This window comes from Rhinolophus sinicus, linkage group LG09, assembly GCF_036562045.2.
Source record: "Rhinolophus sinicus isolate RSC01 linkage group LG09, ASM3656204v1, whole genome shotgun sequence".
In the NCBI taxonomy this organism is placed as follows: domain Eukaryota; kingdom Metazoa; phylum Chordata; class Mammalia; order Chiroptera; family Rhinolophidae; genus Rhinolophus; species Rhinolophus sinicus.
In genome coordinates this window covers 77082035-77096747 of record NC_133758.1, presented here as the reverse complement: position 1 = coordinate 77096747, position 14713 = coordinate 77082035, and the positions used below count along the sequence as shown (strand labels likewise).

The 14713-nt window shown below is 34.5% G+C and overlaps 1 protein-coding gene across 6 annotated transcripts in view; it reads left to right on the top strand.

The window, feature by feature from the left end:
• The window catches only part of SEMA3A (semaphorin 3A), a 457743-nt gene that overhangs the window by 372993 nt on the left and 70037 nt on the right, over positions 1-14713 (top strand). For all 6 annotated transcript variants that reach the window (XM_074340665.1, XM_074340664.1, XM_074340667.1 and 3 more), the window contains one exon: positions 3730-3849. In XM_074340665.1, the coding sequence (XP_074196766.1) occupies positions 3730-3849 (120 nt within the window). The remainder of the gene's footprint in view (positions 1-3729; positions 3850-14713) is intronic.

Genomic DNA, 14713 nt, shown 5'->3' with positions numbered 1-14713 from the left:
ACATTTACTTAATATACTACTTCAGATTTTTAAGAAAATATATGTATGGTCAGAAGACTGGTGAATTAGCATTATGCCCAAGGATCAACATATAATTTGATGACTTCATAATTAACCTAGAAATTACAAAAGAAGTTTGTCAAGTAGGCTTTTTTGTTAAACATATTTGTTCTCCAAAAATAAGCCAACTGACATATAATGAATTCCTTACACTCAGATGTGATTAGATTGTTTCAGATAACTAAGGATGTACTAAGTCTTTAATACATGATGAAAATGCACAAGTGTATTAAATGAAATATACTCTAAGTTGATGTTATATTTCTGCCTAATGAGAATGCAAGAGTAGGTTATTCCACCACCTACAATTTTGTGTCAGAACAACAAATGAGCCACACATTTACTGGAGCAATCATCCTTGATAAGAATCCTATAGGGATCTCAGCAGAAAATCTGATTAAAGGCTTGTTGTAAAGCAATAATTACTGGTATCGAGCACTGACAATATGAGAATGTAGCCTTCATGGACACTTAATTATCAGGTGCCCTCCAGCCTGGAGAAATCACTCTGATTCTTGCCAAAGATAATATTGAGGTGGGAGGTCATTTTCTGTAACTGGAGGCAACTGGTGTCTTCACTCCGTTTGTAAGTCAATTGTTTAATTTAATTATGTTTTTAGTAATAAATTGAGTTAATAGCCCTTCTACTGAATAGCTCTTCTCCTTTTTGTGAATGACCTACTTGTTGTCCAAAGATAAACAAGTCAGTCTTGCTTCCTTTGCCTTCATTTGTATTAATTTTTGCCTTCCTTATGCATGAGTGGATAACAAAAATAAGTAAGTTATGAAATCATTAACCAAATGAGTAAGAGAAAAAAAATCTATCTGTATCCAACTAACAGTTTCTTATGTTGCTATTGTTTTTTGTTATTTCAACTCTCTCCTGAATAAAGTTTACATGTAATAACAACCATAATTATGGAGTTTACTACACTAAAGCTAAGCTAAATGAAAAAAAGAAAGAGAGAGAGAGGGAGAGAGAGAGAGAGAGAGAGAGAGAGAGGAAGGGGATGAGAGGGGAAGGGGACGGGAGGGGAGGGAAGGGAAGGAAGGAAGGAAGGAAGGAAGGAAGGAAGGAAGGAAGGAAGGAAGGAAGGAAGAAAAAAGAATAATTACTGACATTCCTTACTCTTCATTTCTAATTACATCTCCTTTTGGGCATGATGTCTGACTACACTCTGATATGATATGGTTCAGTTTTCACCTTTTGGTGGTTCTATTTTCACTTTTCTTGATTTTTATCACCTAATGTGTGGTTGAAAGGGCAATGAGGTTCAAGTAATAATTTATTATTTTTGATTTTCAATGTAAAGAGGATACAAGGCATCTTATAACAGGTGTTACAACATGAAAAAATATTTGAAATTGACATGAACATTTTAGGGTGCTTTCACAAAACATTTTTAACTAACACCCTCTTATTTACACAGATCAAGAAAAATAATTTACCTGAAATTGAAAAAAATTATCATATCTATATATCAATGTTTGTAAAAAGAAAATATCAACCCTAATAAAAATGGTACATTAAGGGGGATATAAACCTCCCTGTGGAGGAAAAAATGTTTCAGAGATTGAATATAGGTTAAAATTAAGGCAACAATAGGCATTTAAACATTTCAATGTACCTTTGAAACTTATAGCTAGCTCATTGATAACATGTTTGTGTTTTTAGAAAAGGGTTATTTCTTTACCTTTTGGTCTGATAAAATACTATTGCATCATGTTATGGTGAGAACAAGGCAGATTTGAACTTGAAATATAATTAAGTGAAGAGAACATAAAATGCTTTTAAATCCCAAAGATAATATACCGTGACAATTTGGATGTCATATGAGTTCTTATATTTAACTGGTGATTTGTACTTAATGTATTGTCTAACCATCATTTTATATTTGTACTGATTCACAGCAATCCAGAATAAATGATTATTTTTTTAATATCTCATTCTCCAAAACAAAGTGTCTTTCTGTTCATATTTAAAGTAATAAGTTGACGGTGTTCAGCGGTTCTCTCTGTGTAGCTGTTCTCCACTGCTGTAGGGCTTCTCAAAGCCTGGTTTGGGGCTTTGAAACACCCCAGATTCTACCAAATGAATTGATTTGGGTTGCACCACTAAGCATGTCTATTTTACACTGCAAAGCCCTTATCTGCAAGCGAGAATTGAGAGTGTGAACAAATAATATCGTTAGCAATCAGATTAATAAGACTTTCTCAAAGGCATTTATTACTGAAGATTCACAGAACATTTTCCATTTATCTAATAAATATGAATGTCCTTTGGAAATGTAAATATTGTTATATACATGCTTAGGTTATAGTTTATCTATGCCCACTTTATTTTCTGAATATTTTTCAAATCAGTGAACTCAAAAACATCAACATATCCAAATGATCAACAAGGTGATATTGTTTTTATGTTAATAATACTGTTAATATTGTCATTATGATAGATTATTTGGGTAAAAATTTATAATTTTTTTTTGTTACTTTGTTTTGCTGATAATTCACTGTAAATAGGCAGGCAACAATGTGTTTTCTAGATGAAATAATAGGGGGTGCTTTCTGTTTAAAGGAAGGACAATGTCATTTTTAAAACTTCAGTTTAGTGACAGGTGGTATGGTTTAATGTAGGAGGTTTGGGATTAAACAGGCCTGGGTTTGAACTTTTACCTTGACTTGCCTGGTCACTAGCTGAGCTACATTGTTTTTTTTTTTTTTTTGGTTTTTTTTTTGAACTGCAAAATAGGGATAACATTTACGTCATGGAGATGTTGACTGAAATAAATGAGATAATTTGAAAGTGTCAAGCCAGCGCCTGACTGCCTGGCAAGCACAGAGCCATATTCAGTAAATATTAACTTCTCTTTCTCCTCCCTTTTTCTCTTTTCCTTTCTATTCTTTACCTTCCAATTAGGATTCTTTCATTATTAAACTCCGACCTAGAGTTAAATCAGTTTTAGTTGGAATAAGTTAAAACACAACAGAATTGGAACTGTAGTAATTGTGACCTGTTTTGTCAAACTTTCCTCTTCTCCAAACACATTTCTGTTATATCTGAGGCTATGTGGTAGACTTGTTTTTGGACTGTATGATAGCTTATATCAAGTTAGAACACTTCTCCCATTCACTATATTAAAATATAAAAAGGAAAGAAGAAAACTGGCAAGGGAAATATTAGTCCTTTCTAAATTATAGTGAGATCTAAGATCCCACTAAAAAAGAATATATTAGAAATTTAATTTAAGAACTATAAATTTAAAATAAGAACTATAAGCAAGATTTCACAATAATCCCTTATCCTAATATGCAAGATTATTAGAATTATAATACCTTTACACATATAAAAGCATACAATGTGATATAGTTTGCCTTTGCACTTTATAATTTTGTCTCTTGTTATGGAGGAAAAGAAAACAATTTCATGTTTTAATAATATACACTGAATCATATTTTACTCAACTTTTCAAGCATACTCAATCAGTGAATGATCATACTCTCCTCAAAAAGGATATAGAATTAAAAAAAAATAAGTAGCTTTGTATAATGATGCACAGAGTTTTCTTTTTACAATGGTCTTAACATGAAACTTGTATTTTGTTTCTTTTATTGTTCTTGCCTTAATTGAATTAAAGTATATGTATATGGTTTTATTTTGTCACAACACAGATGGAGAATTATATTCTGGAACGGCAGCTGATTTTATGGGGCGAGACTTTGCTATCTTCCGAACTCTTGGACACCACCACCCAATCAGGACAGAGCAGCATGATTCCAGGTGGCTCAATGGTAGGTGATACGTGTAAGAACACAGGCACGTAACATGTGCAACTGTGGTAAGTAACTGGAGAACTTTCCTTGTACAGTACAAACAATGTGACTTGAGATTTAGTATGCAGTTAAGCTCATTGTGGTGACTTCATGACTGTGGGTGTGAGAAAGTTGATCAAAAGAGAAAAGGGAGATTAAGAATTCAGGAAAATATTTGCTTTATGCCAAAATCAAAGTTTCTCAGTAGTTAACTATGGAAAGAAATAGATCTGGGCTGGAGCTACGGAAGGGAGGCAATGGAAAAAGATAAGATGACTTACCAATCCTGTCTTACAGGAACACCACAACAAATCTCATGATGTAGTATTTTTTTTCCCCTCCACATCTCTCATATTGCCTTGAAAGCATCAATATATTATTTAACATTTAAAAAAATGTGCTAATAACAACATAACGTTGAAATTATTTTCACAATTTCAGAAGACTTTCATATCACTTAATTTGATTCTCCTTTAATCTTTCTAAAATCCTATCTCCAATTTTATAAGTAAGGAAATTCAGGCTAATGCCTAAAATTACATCTCACCCACTAATAGAAGATTTGGAACAGGAACCCATTTTCTCTAACTTCAGGCACGAGCTACACTACGTGACTAATAAATGTTTTTGTTTTCTCTTTCTCTGTTTAGTATATAAATAATTCTAGCATAAGAGAAAATGTACAAAATTTGTATGCCTAAAATAAATAAATACCATTTCTTTTTTTTCTTTCTTTTTCTTTTTTAAAATTATTGGGGTGACAATTGTTAGTAAAATTATGTAGATTTCAGGTGTACAATTCTGTATTACATCATCTATAAATCCCATTGTGTGTTCACCACCCAGAGTCAGTTCTCCTTCCATCACCATATATTTGATCCCTCTTACCCTCATCTCCCACCCCCCACCAACCTTACCCTCCCTTACCATTTCCATTCAGATTTTGAACTAAGTAATCCTCCAGAATTTGATTTTGTTTAGATTATTCACTTTCACATTCATCAAAGGTTTTTATAATGGTCTCCACAGTATTATCATGGCTAATGTTTAGTATTAAATAATCATCTTACATCTGCCTTCAATATTATAAAAATATAACTGCCCAGTCTCTAATGTCCCATTCATGAACTTTTGCCTGGTTTCACATGCCTCATTAATAAGGATGGAGCTCATGGTTTATAGTCCATCTATATTTTCAGTAAGATGCTTGATTATCTCATTTTTGAACTACCAACTTGTTTTTCCTGCCTTTTCTTCTGGAGAATGCTAAAATTAATTTTATAACTTCTGCCCTTTATTAATTTGTTAGAGAAAAATAATAATTTTGCCTCTGAGCCTCTCTCAGGAAACCATGAGTTGTGTGTGACAATCTTTCTTCTGATATATCACATACTTTACAGTGACTATTCAAAATATAAAACATATCTCTAATTACCTCAATCAGCATCTCTTCCCTCTTACAACATTTCTGATCATCCATTATTTTCTATGTATTAGTAAGAATAGTATGCTTCTTCCCTTCTACATTTCATCCTTCTTTCTTTGCTCCCTATTGCATTGATGATTTTTCATAAATTTACTCGACATTTATTTTGCTGTTTTCATCTCTTCTTCATCACTAATATCGTCCTCTGCCCTAAAAACTTGCTCAACTCCTATCCAAACACTTCCTTTAATCATGGTATTCCATGGAGATTCTGAATGTCTAAGTTAATAGCCTGGTTAGAAACTTCTTTTCTCAACATTTTCACCATCTTTTTCCACTTTCAACCTGATTTTAATCCAACGAACTGCTCCTCCTAACGTTACTAATGTCTCTCCATGGCTTTTTATCAAATTCTATTTAGAAATACCTCTCCTGCAGTATTTCTTACTGTTAACTAGCCTTTTCTCTTTAGGAGTTATTTCTCTTAGCTTCCTTTATTCCCCGCTCTCCCAAGTTTCCAACAAATTTGACATCATCTCCCTGCTGTTGCTTTCTTTAATGCATGATTAAAATAAGACTGGGACTTATATTAAGTTTTGCTCCAAAAGACACATTATGGCATATGTTCAGGGGATGTTATCCTGCAAAATCATGCTAGGGCTTATTTCCAATTAGGTCTTATTTAGGGGGACACACGGTAGTCAAATACCTACCCCAGGGGTAGAGGAGATGCCGTGGTAGCTGGGTAACCATTTGAGATGTTAGAGGCCTCACCAAGGTAGAGAAAAGATACTGAGATCATAATAAGGCTATCTGTGTAAAACTATAAAAGAGCCAAACTCCAAAATCCCAGAGAAATATTTTGGAATACCCACTGTTGCTATCCGGTCTATTCTCAAACTGAAATATTTATGTAGGAAGGAAAATGCTTGTTTTTATTCAGCAAGGAGACTTTGATCTACAGAGAATTCTGAAAAGCAAATAGGCTTTCACTGTCCGTGAAAAAGAAAATCTCGTTAGAAGATGGAATAACATAAAAGAGAGTATAGTATCCATTTCATGTTTATGGCTTTGGAGGAAAAAAGTCATCAAGTTAAAGGTGCTTTTGTGCTGCACACTCATATGTTGACAGCTGAGTCTGAAGAATTTACACTGTGGGAAAACAGTCATTGTTCACAGCTCTGTACTTCATCTCTTCAAATGTGTAGTTCATTTGAGAATTCAGTTATCAGTCTCTCAGCACTAAACGTGAGAACTGATTTTACCAAATAAGCACAAAGGTTACATTTGACAGGGTGCAGAAACCAGAACTGGTGCAAGATGGAGGATGCAGACACATCTGAGATAGAACCAAGGGACTGTGGGGATCACAAGCCTCACAAAATTAAATACCATTCCACAATACAATTAGAAACATAATGTTTGCACATTCATGCATAAAATAAATGAGTTTTGAGGCATAAGCACAGACTACACAATCATTTGTGCTGCCACAAGTAGTAAATTACCTTGCAAGGTACTTTATGAGAGGTCTTCAGGGCTATTAAAATTAATTTTGGCATCGGACTTACTTTACTTTTCTCAAATTAATTTGAACCATTTATTTTGGAAGAATCAGTTGGACTATTTTAATGACTTTTAATTTTTGTTTCTTCTAAATAAAAAAATTTGGAAAAAACTGTTGTCTTGAAATATTATGATTTTAATGGAATTTCACTATTTTCATAATCACTAAAATGTACATTTTTATAATAGTATCAATAAAAGTTTAAATTTAGTTTCATTTTAAAGGAAATATTAAGAATGATAGCAGTTTTAGACTAAGAAACAGAAACAGCTTTTTATTTTATTTTGTTTTTAAGATTTTTATTAAAAAATATAGCTAGTATATGACATTGTATCAGTTTCAGGTTTACACCATAGTTATTCTACATTTATATACCTAAAGAAGTGATCACCATGATAAGTCCAGCAACCATCTGACACCATAACACACTATCACAATATTATTGACTATATTCCCTATGTTGTACATTACATCCCCATGACTTAATTTGTTTTATACCTGGAAATTTGGATTTCTTATTGTCCTTCACTTTTTTCCCACTTTAAAAAATTTGTTAAGTACAGTTGACATTCAATATTATTTTATATTAATTTCAGGTGTACAGCGTAGTAGTTAGACATTTGTATAATTTCATAAGTGATCCCCTGGAGTACTCTAGTATTCATCTTGCACAATACATAGTTATTACCATATTATTGACTATATTCCTTATACTATACCCAACATCCCCATGACTACTTTGTAACAACTTATGATGTTTCTTTGTGTGGGCATGTTTGGATTCATCTTGTTTGGGACTTTCTGCACGTCCTGGGCTTGTATATCTATTTCCTTCACCAGGTTAGGGAAGTTTTCCATCATTATGTCTTCAAATACGTTTTCAATTCCTTGCTCACTCTCTTCTCCTTCTCGTATCCCTATGATGCGAATGTTGGCATGTTGATGATTTCCCAGAGGTCTCTTAAACTATTCTAATTTTTTTTAAATTGTTTTTTCTTTCCATTTTCTGTTCCAGTTAGGTGTTTTCTGCTACCTTGTCTTCCAATCACTGATTCAATCCTCTGCTTTTTCTAGTCTGGTGATGATTCTTTCTATAGCATTCTTAATTTCAGTTACTGTATTCTTCACTTCTGACTGGTTCTTTTTTATGGTTTCTGTTTCCTTTTTTTATGTTTTGTCTCTTTGTTGAAATTCTCATTAAGTTCCTTGAGCATCCTTATAACCAGTGTTTTGAACTCTGTCTCTGGTAGGTGGCTTGCTTCCATTTTGTTCAGTAATTTTTCTGGAGTTTTCTCCTCTTCTTTCATTTGGGACGTATTTGTTTTGTTTTGTTTTGTTTTCTCATTTTGGCCGCCTGTCTGTTTGGTTCTATGTATTTGGTAGATCTGCTTTGTCTCCCAGTCTTGCTGTGTGGCCTTATCTAGTAAGTGCCCAATGGGGCCTAGTGCACAGTCTCCCTGGTCACTGCTCCAGGTGTTCCAGCGGTGTCCCTTGTGTGGATGATTCTCCTGTTGTAGTTGAGCCTTGATTGCTGTTGGCATGCCACTGGGTGGGACTGACCCTCAGGCTGACTGGCTATGGGGTTTGGCCACATCCACAGCTTATCCACAGCTTACAGGCTGCTGTGTTTGTGTGTGGGGGGTGTGGTTACCCGATGGAGCAGGATTCACCCCAGCAGGCTCTGGTGCCTGTTGAGATTGCCCTTTGGCTTTGCCACTTATGATACTAATTGGATGATGCTCTTCTGTGGTCTAAAACCAAGCTCCAAGCCTCTTGGGAGGAGCGCCAGTGCAGCCCAAGGTCAGCTACTGCCTGGGATCAGTTTGAGACTACCAGTAGGAGCTACAAAGCATTCCATGGTTGTTTGCTGCCTGTGCTAGACCTGGAAGCATGTGGGCTAGACCTGGAGGCATGTGAACTAAGGATGGCTGCCACTAGTTCTGAGTCTAGCCTAGCTCCTCAAAATGCCCAGGATGCCCTGAGGCCTGCTGCGAACTCCTATAAGGTTCCACTGATAAAGCCTCCTGTTTTGTGGAATTGGATATGGCAGGGTCTCAGTGAGTCACCAGGGTGGACTAAGCAGAGCTCACCAGGCCAAATGAGATTGAGATTTGGCCACGGGTGTTGGGGGAGGGCTCAACACACACACACACACACACACACACACACACACACACACACACACACAAACAAGCACACACACACACAAAAAAAAAATGGCATCTGCCTACAGGCTGCACAGAAGAAAGACCCCACATGGGGAAAATAGCAACTGTCCCTCCAGTCCTCACCAGGAAGCCACACAACTTAGTCTTTCCCCATATGCCTCTAACACGCCCAGAGTCACTTTCCCTCTGCCAGAGCCCAGGGTGAGCTCCTGCGAGCAATTTGAGGAACAATTGAGTCTGTGCGCAGGGTCATTAACAGGATGTCTTGGTTTCCCACAGCCTTCCATTCCATCCAGATGATCAAAATCAGAAATTTCACAGCCAAATTTTGTGAGGCTCCTCTTCTCCAGGCTGGGTAGCCTGGTGTGGGGCTAGAGTCCCTCACTCCTCTGGGGGTAATCTCTGTGACCGAGATATCCCCCCAAATTTCTACTGCCATACGGAGGTTTGAGGCAGGCCAGATTCCCATCTCCACCCCTGCTACCAGTCTCAATGTGGCTTCTTCTTTATATCCTTAGTTATAAAACTTCTGTTGAGCTAGATTTCAGATGGTTCTCCAGGTTGATTGTTTAGCTGTAATTTAGCTTTAATTTTAATGTATTCATGGAATGAGGCAAACACAGTGTTGATTTACTCTGCCATCTTGGATCTCATCTCCAATAACTGTGTTTTAAATATTATCATTTACATTAGCCCCTAGTTTAAGAGTGATAGATATTAGGACAGCTTTTGATTTCAGAAAATGCATTGGTGTGTATTTGCCATGATGTGCCCAAATGCACTATGTTTTTTCTTGTGCCTCATAAATTCTCAATATCATATTGTTTTAAACTTCAATTACAGTTTCAGCTTAGTAACATGTGAAAATTAGGTAAAAATGTTCTTTATATATTCATAGTAAAGAAACAAATAAGTTTATGTTGTTGTTATAGTAATAAGTCCTTAACATTTAGTATGTAAATACTACTACCTAGTTCTTATACATATTAGCCATTCATTAGAGTAGATGGATGGCTAACCCACATTTATTTTTCTATTTGATAGACATTATTTTCAGTGCTGTTTTTGTCTTGGACTAGTATTGGGATGCTATATGATATGGAGGAAAGACTACAGTCTTTAGTAAGATAAAGTTTCACCTTACTTTGGACCTACCTTTAATGGAATTATATTACTACCTACTTCTTACAGTTGTGAAAAAAAAAAAGACCACATGATAATGTGTGAAAAGCAAATGACTGGCATGTGGTAAGCACTTAATAAATATGAATTTCCTCTGTATCCTTTATTCCACTTTCATTGGGTGGAGTATGCTAAGGAAGCTTTGTCAGATTCATTCTGTAGGTGATTACATTTGAGTCAGGGTGAAAGGGCAGTCACAGTAGAGTTTAATATATGCAACCACATGGATCCTTGAGAGAGCCAAGGCCCAGTGAACACAAACAGACTTAATTACAGTGCCCAGAGTGTGAGGCCTTCCCATTCATTTCAGAAAGAGCTGTTTTCTTTTAGTGGATTTCCTAAAAGGATCGTGCCTGTGGATAGCCTAACCCACTTGCTTTTTTCTGTAATTGAAATGGTATGCAAGTCATCATTCCACTTCCTCTTACTTGTACACTCATACCAGCAGGGACTGCCTTTATTGGAATGAGTATAGCTTCCTCTGTGGTCATGCACCAGGATATTTCATGTTGTCTAAAGATTCAAATTTCTCCACAAGCTACATTTACATGTAAATAGAACCAAGAAATATGACTGCAAATAAATTATGAGAGCACAAATCAGTGTTACATGGTAAAAGATACCTCAAATAACTTGTATAACTCTTTTGATATACTGTGTTAATTCTTTTATCTTTAGAGGCATAAACCATATCAGAGTATCCAATTAGATTTTTTTATAAGTAAAATGCATTATCTGGTTTTGCATAATGTCAGAATTCCCAATGATGCCATTTTGAATTATTTATCTGGTTTAAATAAGTTAATAATATATTTTGCTGCCCTTGGGGGAAAAAAGCCCTCTGCAAGTTTTACTTTATGGTTATATATGCAAATGAGTATTATAGAAGCAGAGTGGCATTCGGTTAAAACAACAACAGCAACCATAAATGTCCTTTTGGTTTTCATAGCCTGTGAAAGACACAAGGATGCAGTCTTTTTTAGCTTTTGAATTACATCTATGACTTATACTCTATAGGTTAGAAAATGAGGTATCACTGTATGTAGTTGCAAATAAAAATAATAATATTTTTGGTTATTTTTGCTGAAATTATGTGGAAACATGGATATGTAATAGTTTAAAAGTATTTGTACCTATACCTAAACACAGCTAGTAGTTATCTCTCTCTCTTTTTTTTTTTTCTGATGAATTTATTAGCCAGAAAAAAATTTCATTTTTTCCAGTAAAGAATGTACACCCACAGGTATAATCTTTTAAAATATATATGCCATGTAATTGTTCTACTCTCTAAATGATGACAAATTTAATAAATTCACTAAACGTGCTTTTTTTTTTATTTCAAAAAGAGCAAAAGTTTATGAAAATATACCTTCTCTTGATCTCTTTTTCAGAGGACCTATTTTCTACATCACATTTTGTCTAAAGCACATAATGAATTTTAACTGGTTTTGTTTGAAATTACACGACACTAATGAGAAATGAATAAAATTTCAGAATAAAAGTGAACTCAGTGGCAATGTTTGGAAGGTGATTTTATTTTTTTCAGGCCTCTGAGAAAATCTACCTGAATAAAATAGTTAGGATATGCTATTTAACATTTTTTTAATGATGGGCTAAAAAAAAAGTACAACTCTCAAGTATGCCACATTAGTCACAAATTTTGAACCACTTATTTCAGTATTTATAGTTGAATGGTGAGAGTACAAAAGTAACATTTAAGGGTATTCTTACACTTACTTAAGGGAATCCCACTTTTTAAATTAAAGTTGATAAAAGTAACTAAAAATGAGAACATGGCTTGGAAAATTCTTTAAATTAAAGCCAGCTCTCTTTTCCTCTTAGCTTGCAACATTGTTCTCTCTAGTCTCACCATCAGTTTAATGAATACAGAGCCTGTCTATACCAATTTCCTCTTCTAGAGTCACTACATGCAGAGCTCAGTGGGCCTCAATAGGGATTTACTGCTGACTGGGTAATCTGGGTTCATGTGCAGTGACATCAAGCAAGAGATTTACCCAGAGAAGTGGATACCATGACAATGCGTGTAACCATGGTGTGACTGGCCTCTCTGACATGGCTCTCAAAAGATTTCCTTCTGTGAAAACAGAAGCCTGTTTGCAAATTAATTAGTTTCTGGCGGCAGCTTGATTGTTGACCCAGAGTTTGTAGAGTGGAAAAACAATCAGATTAGTGTGCTCAGGGTAAAAGACCATTGTGCAGTTGCGTGTGGCTTGCTCAACTATTGAAACTATGAATGGACTGAAACAAATCTTTTCTGAGAAGCCTAGGCAGAGGTTAAGTGTGATGAGCCTAAAGCTCCCCAACAGTAGGGGCTGGGGAATTAAAGGATTTTAGCCAGATAAAGCTGAATGATGGCAAGCAATGCCATTGAATTGTAATGGCATGGATCGTTTTGACCAAAGAAAACTTCCCAAAAACAAAACAAAACAAAACAAAAACAACAACAGGAAAAAAAATTCCACTTACTATATTTTAATCACCTGAGTGGAAGTATTAGATCTACAATAATATTAAATATAAGCTTGCACAAATACTTTAATCATGGTAGATTGCAGAAGTTTTCTGATTGAAAAGTTTCTAATCACAAAGTCTCAAAAACTAATATAATACCTAAATGTAAAAGGTTATAAAAGTAATGCTTTTCATGTTCATAAAATGTCCGTTCATATGTTTACCCTATTTTATGAGCTATAGTCTTTAGCTGACCAATAAAATCAATCCTGAGTTGAAGACAAATGTTGAGTCATGAGACTATATTTTCTGCTATTTATTGTTATAAATATCAAATTAGATACTCATGCCAAGAAATGATGTCTGCAAGCTTAGGACCAAAAAAATTGACATGCGGTTTTAGATTAATAAATGTGTTTTAGTCAATAAGTTATCTTTTATGCTTAATTTTGTAAGATTACCTAACACACAATAAGCCATATATACAGAGGTTGCTGTGTACTTTTCCTTTGTAGATACCACTTGCAGAGATCTTCTTAAATATAGCTCTGATGGTTATCACAATGCTTTTCCATTGAAAAATCATTTATGTCACTCAGTTTTCAACTGAATTGAATCCAGATTTCACTGTCTGTCAAGCCCTTTGTCGTCTAATCCTAAGTGACCTCTCCAATATTAAACACTAACATACTGAAATCAAATAGGGTTGGTTGTCCTCAAATTTGCTGTATTTTTTCATTTTACTATTCTCTTTTCCCAGTGGATTTTAATCTTTCCTACCTTTGAATCCCAAGATCATACAGATGCATGTTTGTATTTATCAAATAAGAAACTCTTCACTGAATCTGCTTCATAGCCTCCAGAGTCACTTTGACTGTATTTGTATCCAAGACTCTCCACTTACTACCTGTGTGGCTTTTACTTGAACTATCTTCATTACATTTATGATTTGTAAAATTGAGTTAATACTAATGTCTTATACTGTTTTTTTCTGAGGATTCATGAGACAGTTCATATAGTGTAGTAAGAAAAATGTCTGCTAATATGGTGAATGCTCATGATACACTTGGTTGCTGCTGCTATTATTTATATACCCTAGTACATAATGCACATTTGGCAAATTAACACATTGAAAAATACAAATTAATACCTGAGTAGTCAATAATGCATGTTTAGCAAATGAATATAGTGAACCAGTTATGTGTGTTTTTAAATATGCTCTCAGCTTTGTTTTTGGTTTTATTTGATTGATTATTGTCATTATTGTCAGAAGCACTTTGCACATCAAGAATATATAAAGGATTTATTTAATATTAAAATAGTAATCATATTTTTAATGAAATTGACTTTAACGAAATTAGCTGAAATTAGATGAAAAAATGAAATGATGAACCAAGGCTAAATTTCAATAAACACATTTTTCTAAGTGTTAACTTAGCTCTAGTAAATGCAATACTCACACTTAAATTAAGAAACTAGTAGGTTCATTTGTATTAAATTCATTCCAGTACAGTTTTTAAGAAGACATTGACTACATTGATTGCTCTAGGAAAATCACTTATTCTGCTACATCACAACTTAGCTTTTAAATTTTTTTTCATGTGAGGGTGTCGTATATAAACTTTGGGATGGTTATTAAGAGCATGGAATCTAACGAGCTCAACTGCCTGACCTGGGCACTAGCTGAGCAACTGTAGACAGCTGATGCCAGCTGCCTGTGCTCAATATCCCCTTTTTTGAATGGAAATAATAATAATCCCAACCTTGTACAGTTGTTATGAAGATTATATGTGAGAAAATTAATATAAAGCATTTAGAAAAGTGACTATTATCAAAAACAAACAAAAAAAGAAAAAAAATTCATCTGGTTTCATAATATTACATAAGAATTTTATATATTCTTTTGTTTTCTTTTTTTAAAAATTAAAGTTTATTGGGGTGACAATTGTTAGTAAAGTTACATAGATTTCTGGTGTATAATTCTGCAATACATCATCTATATTTCACATTGTGTGTTCACCACCCAGA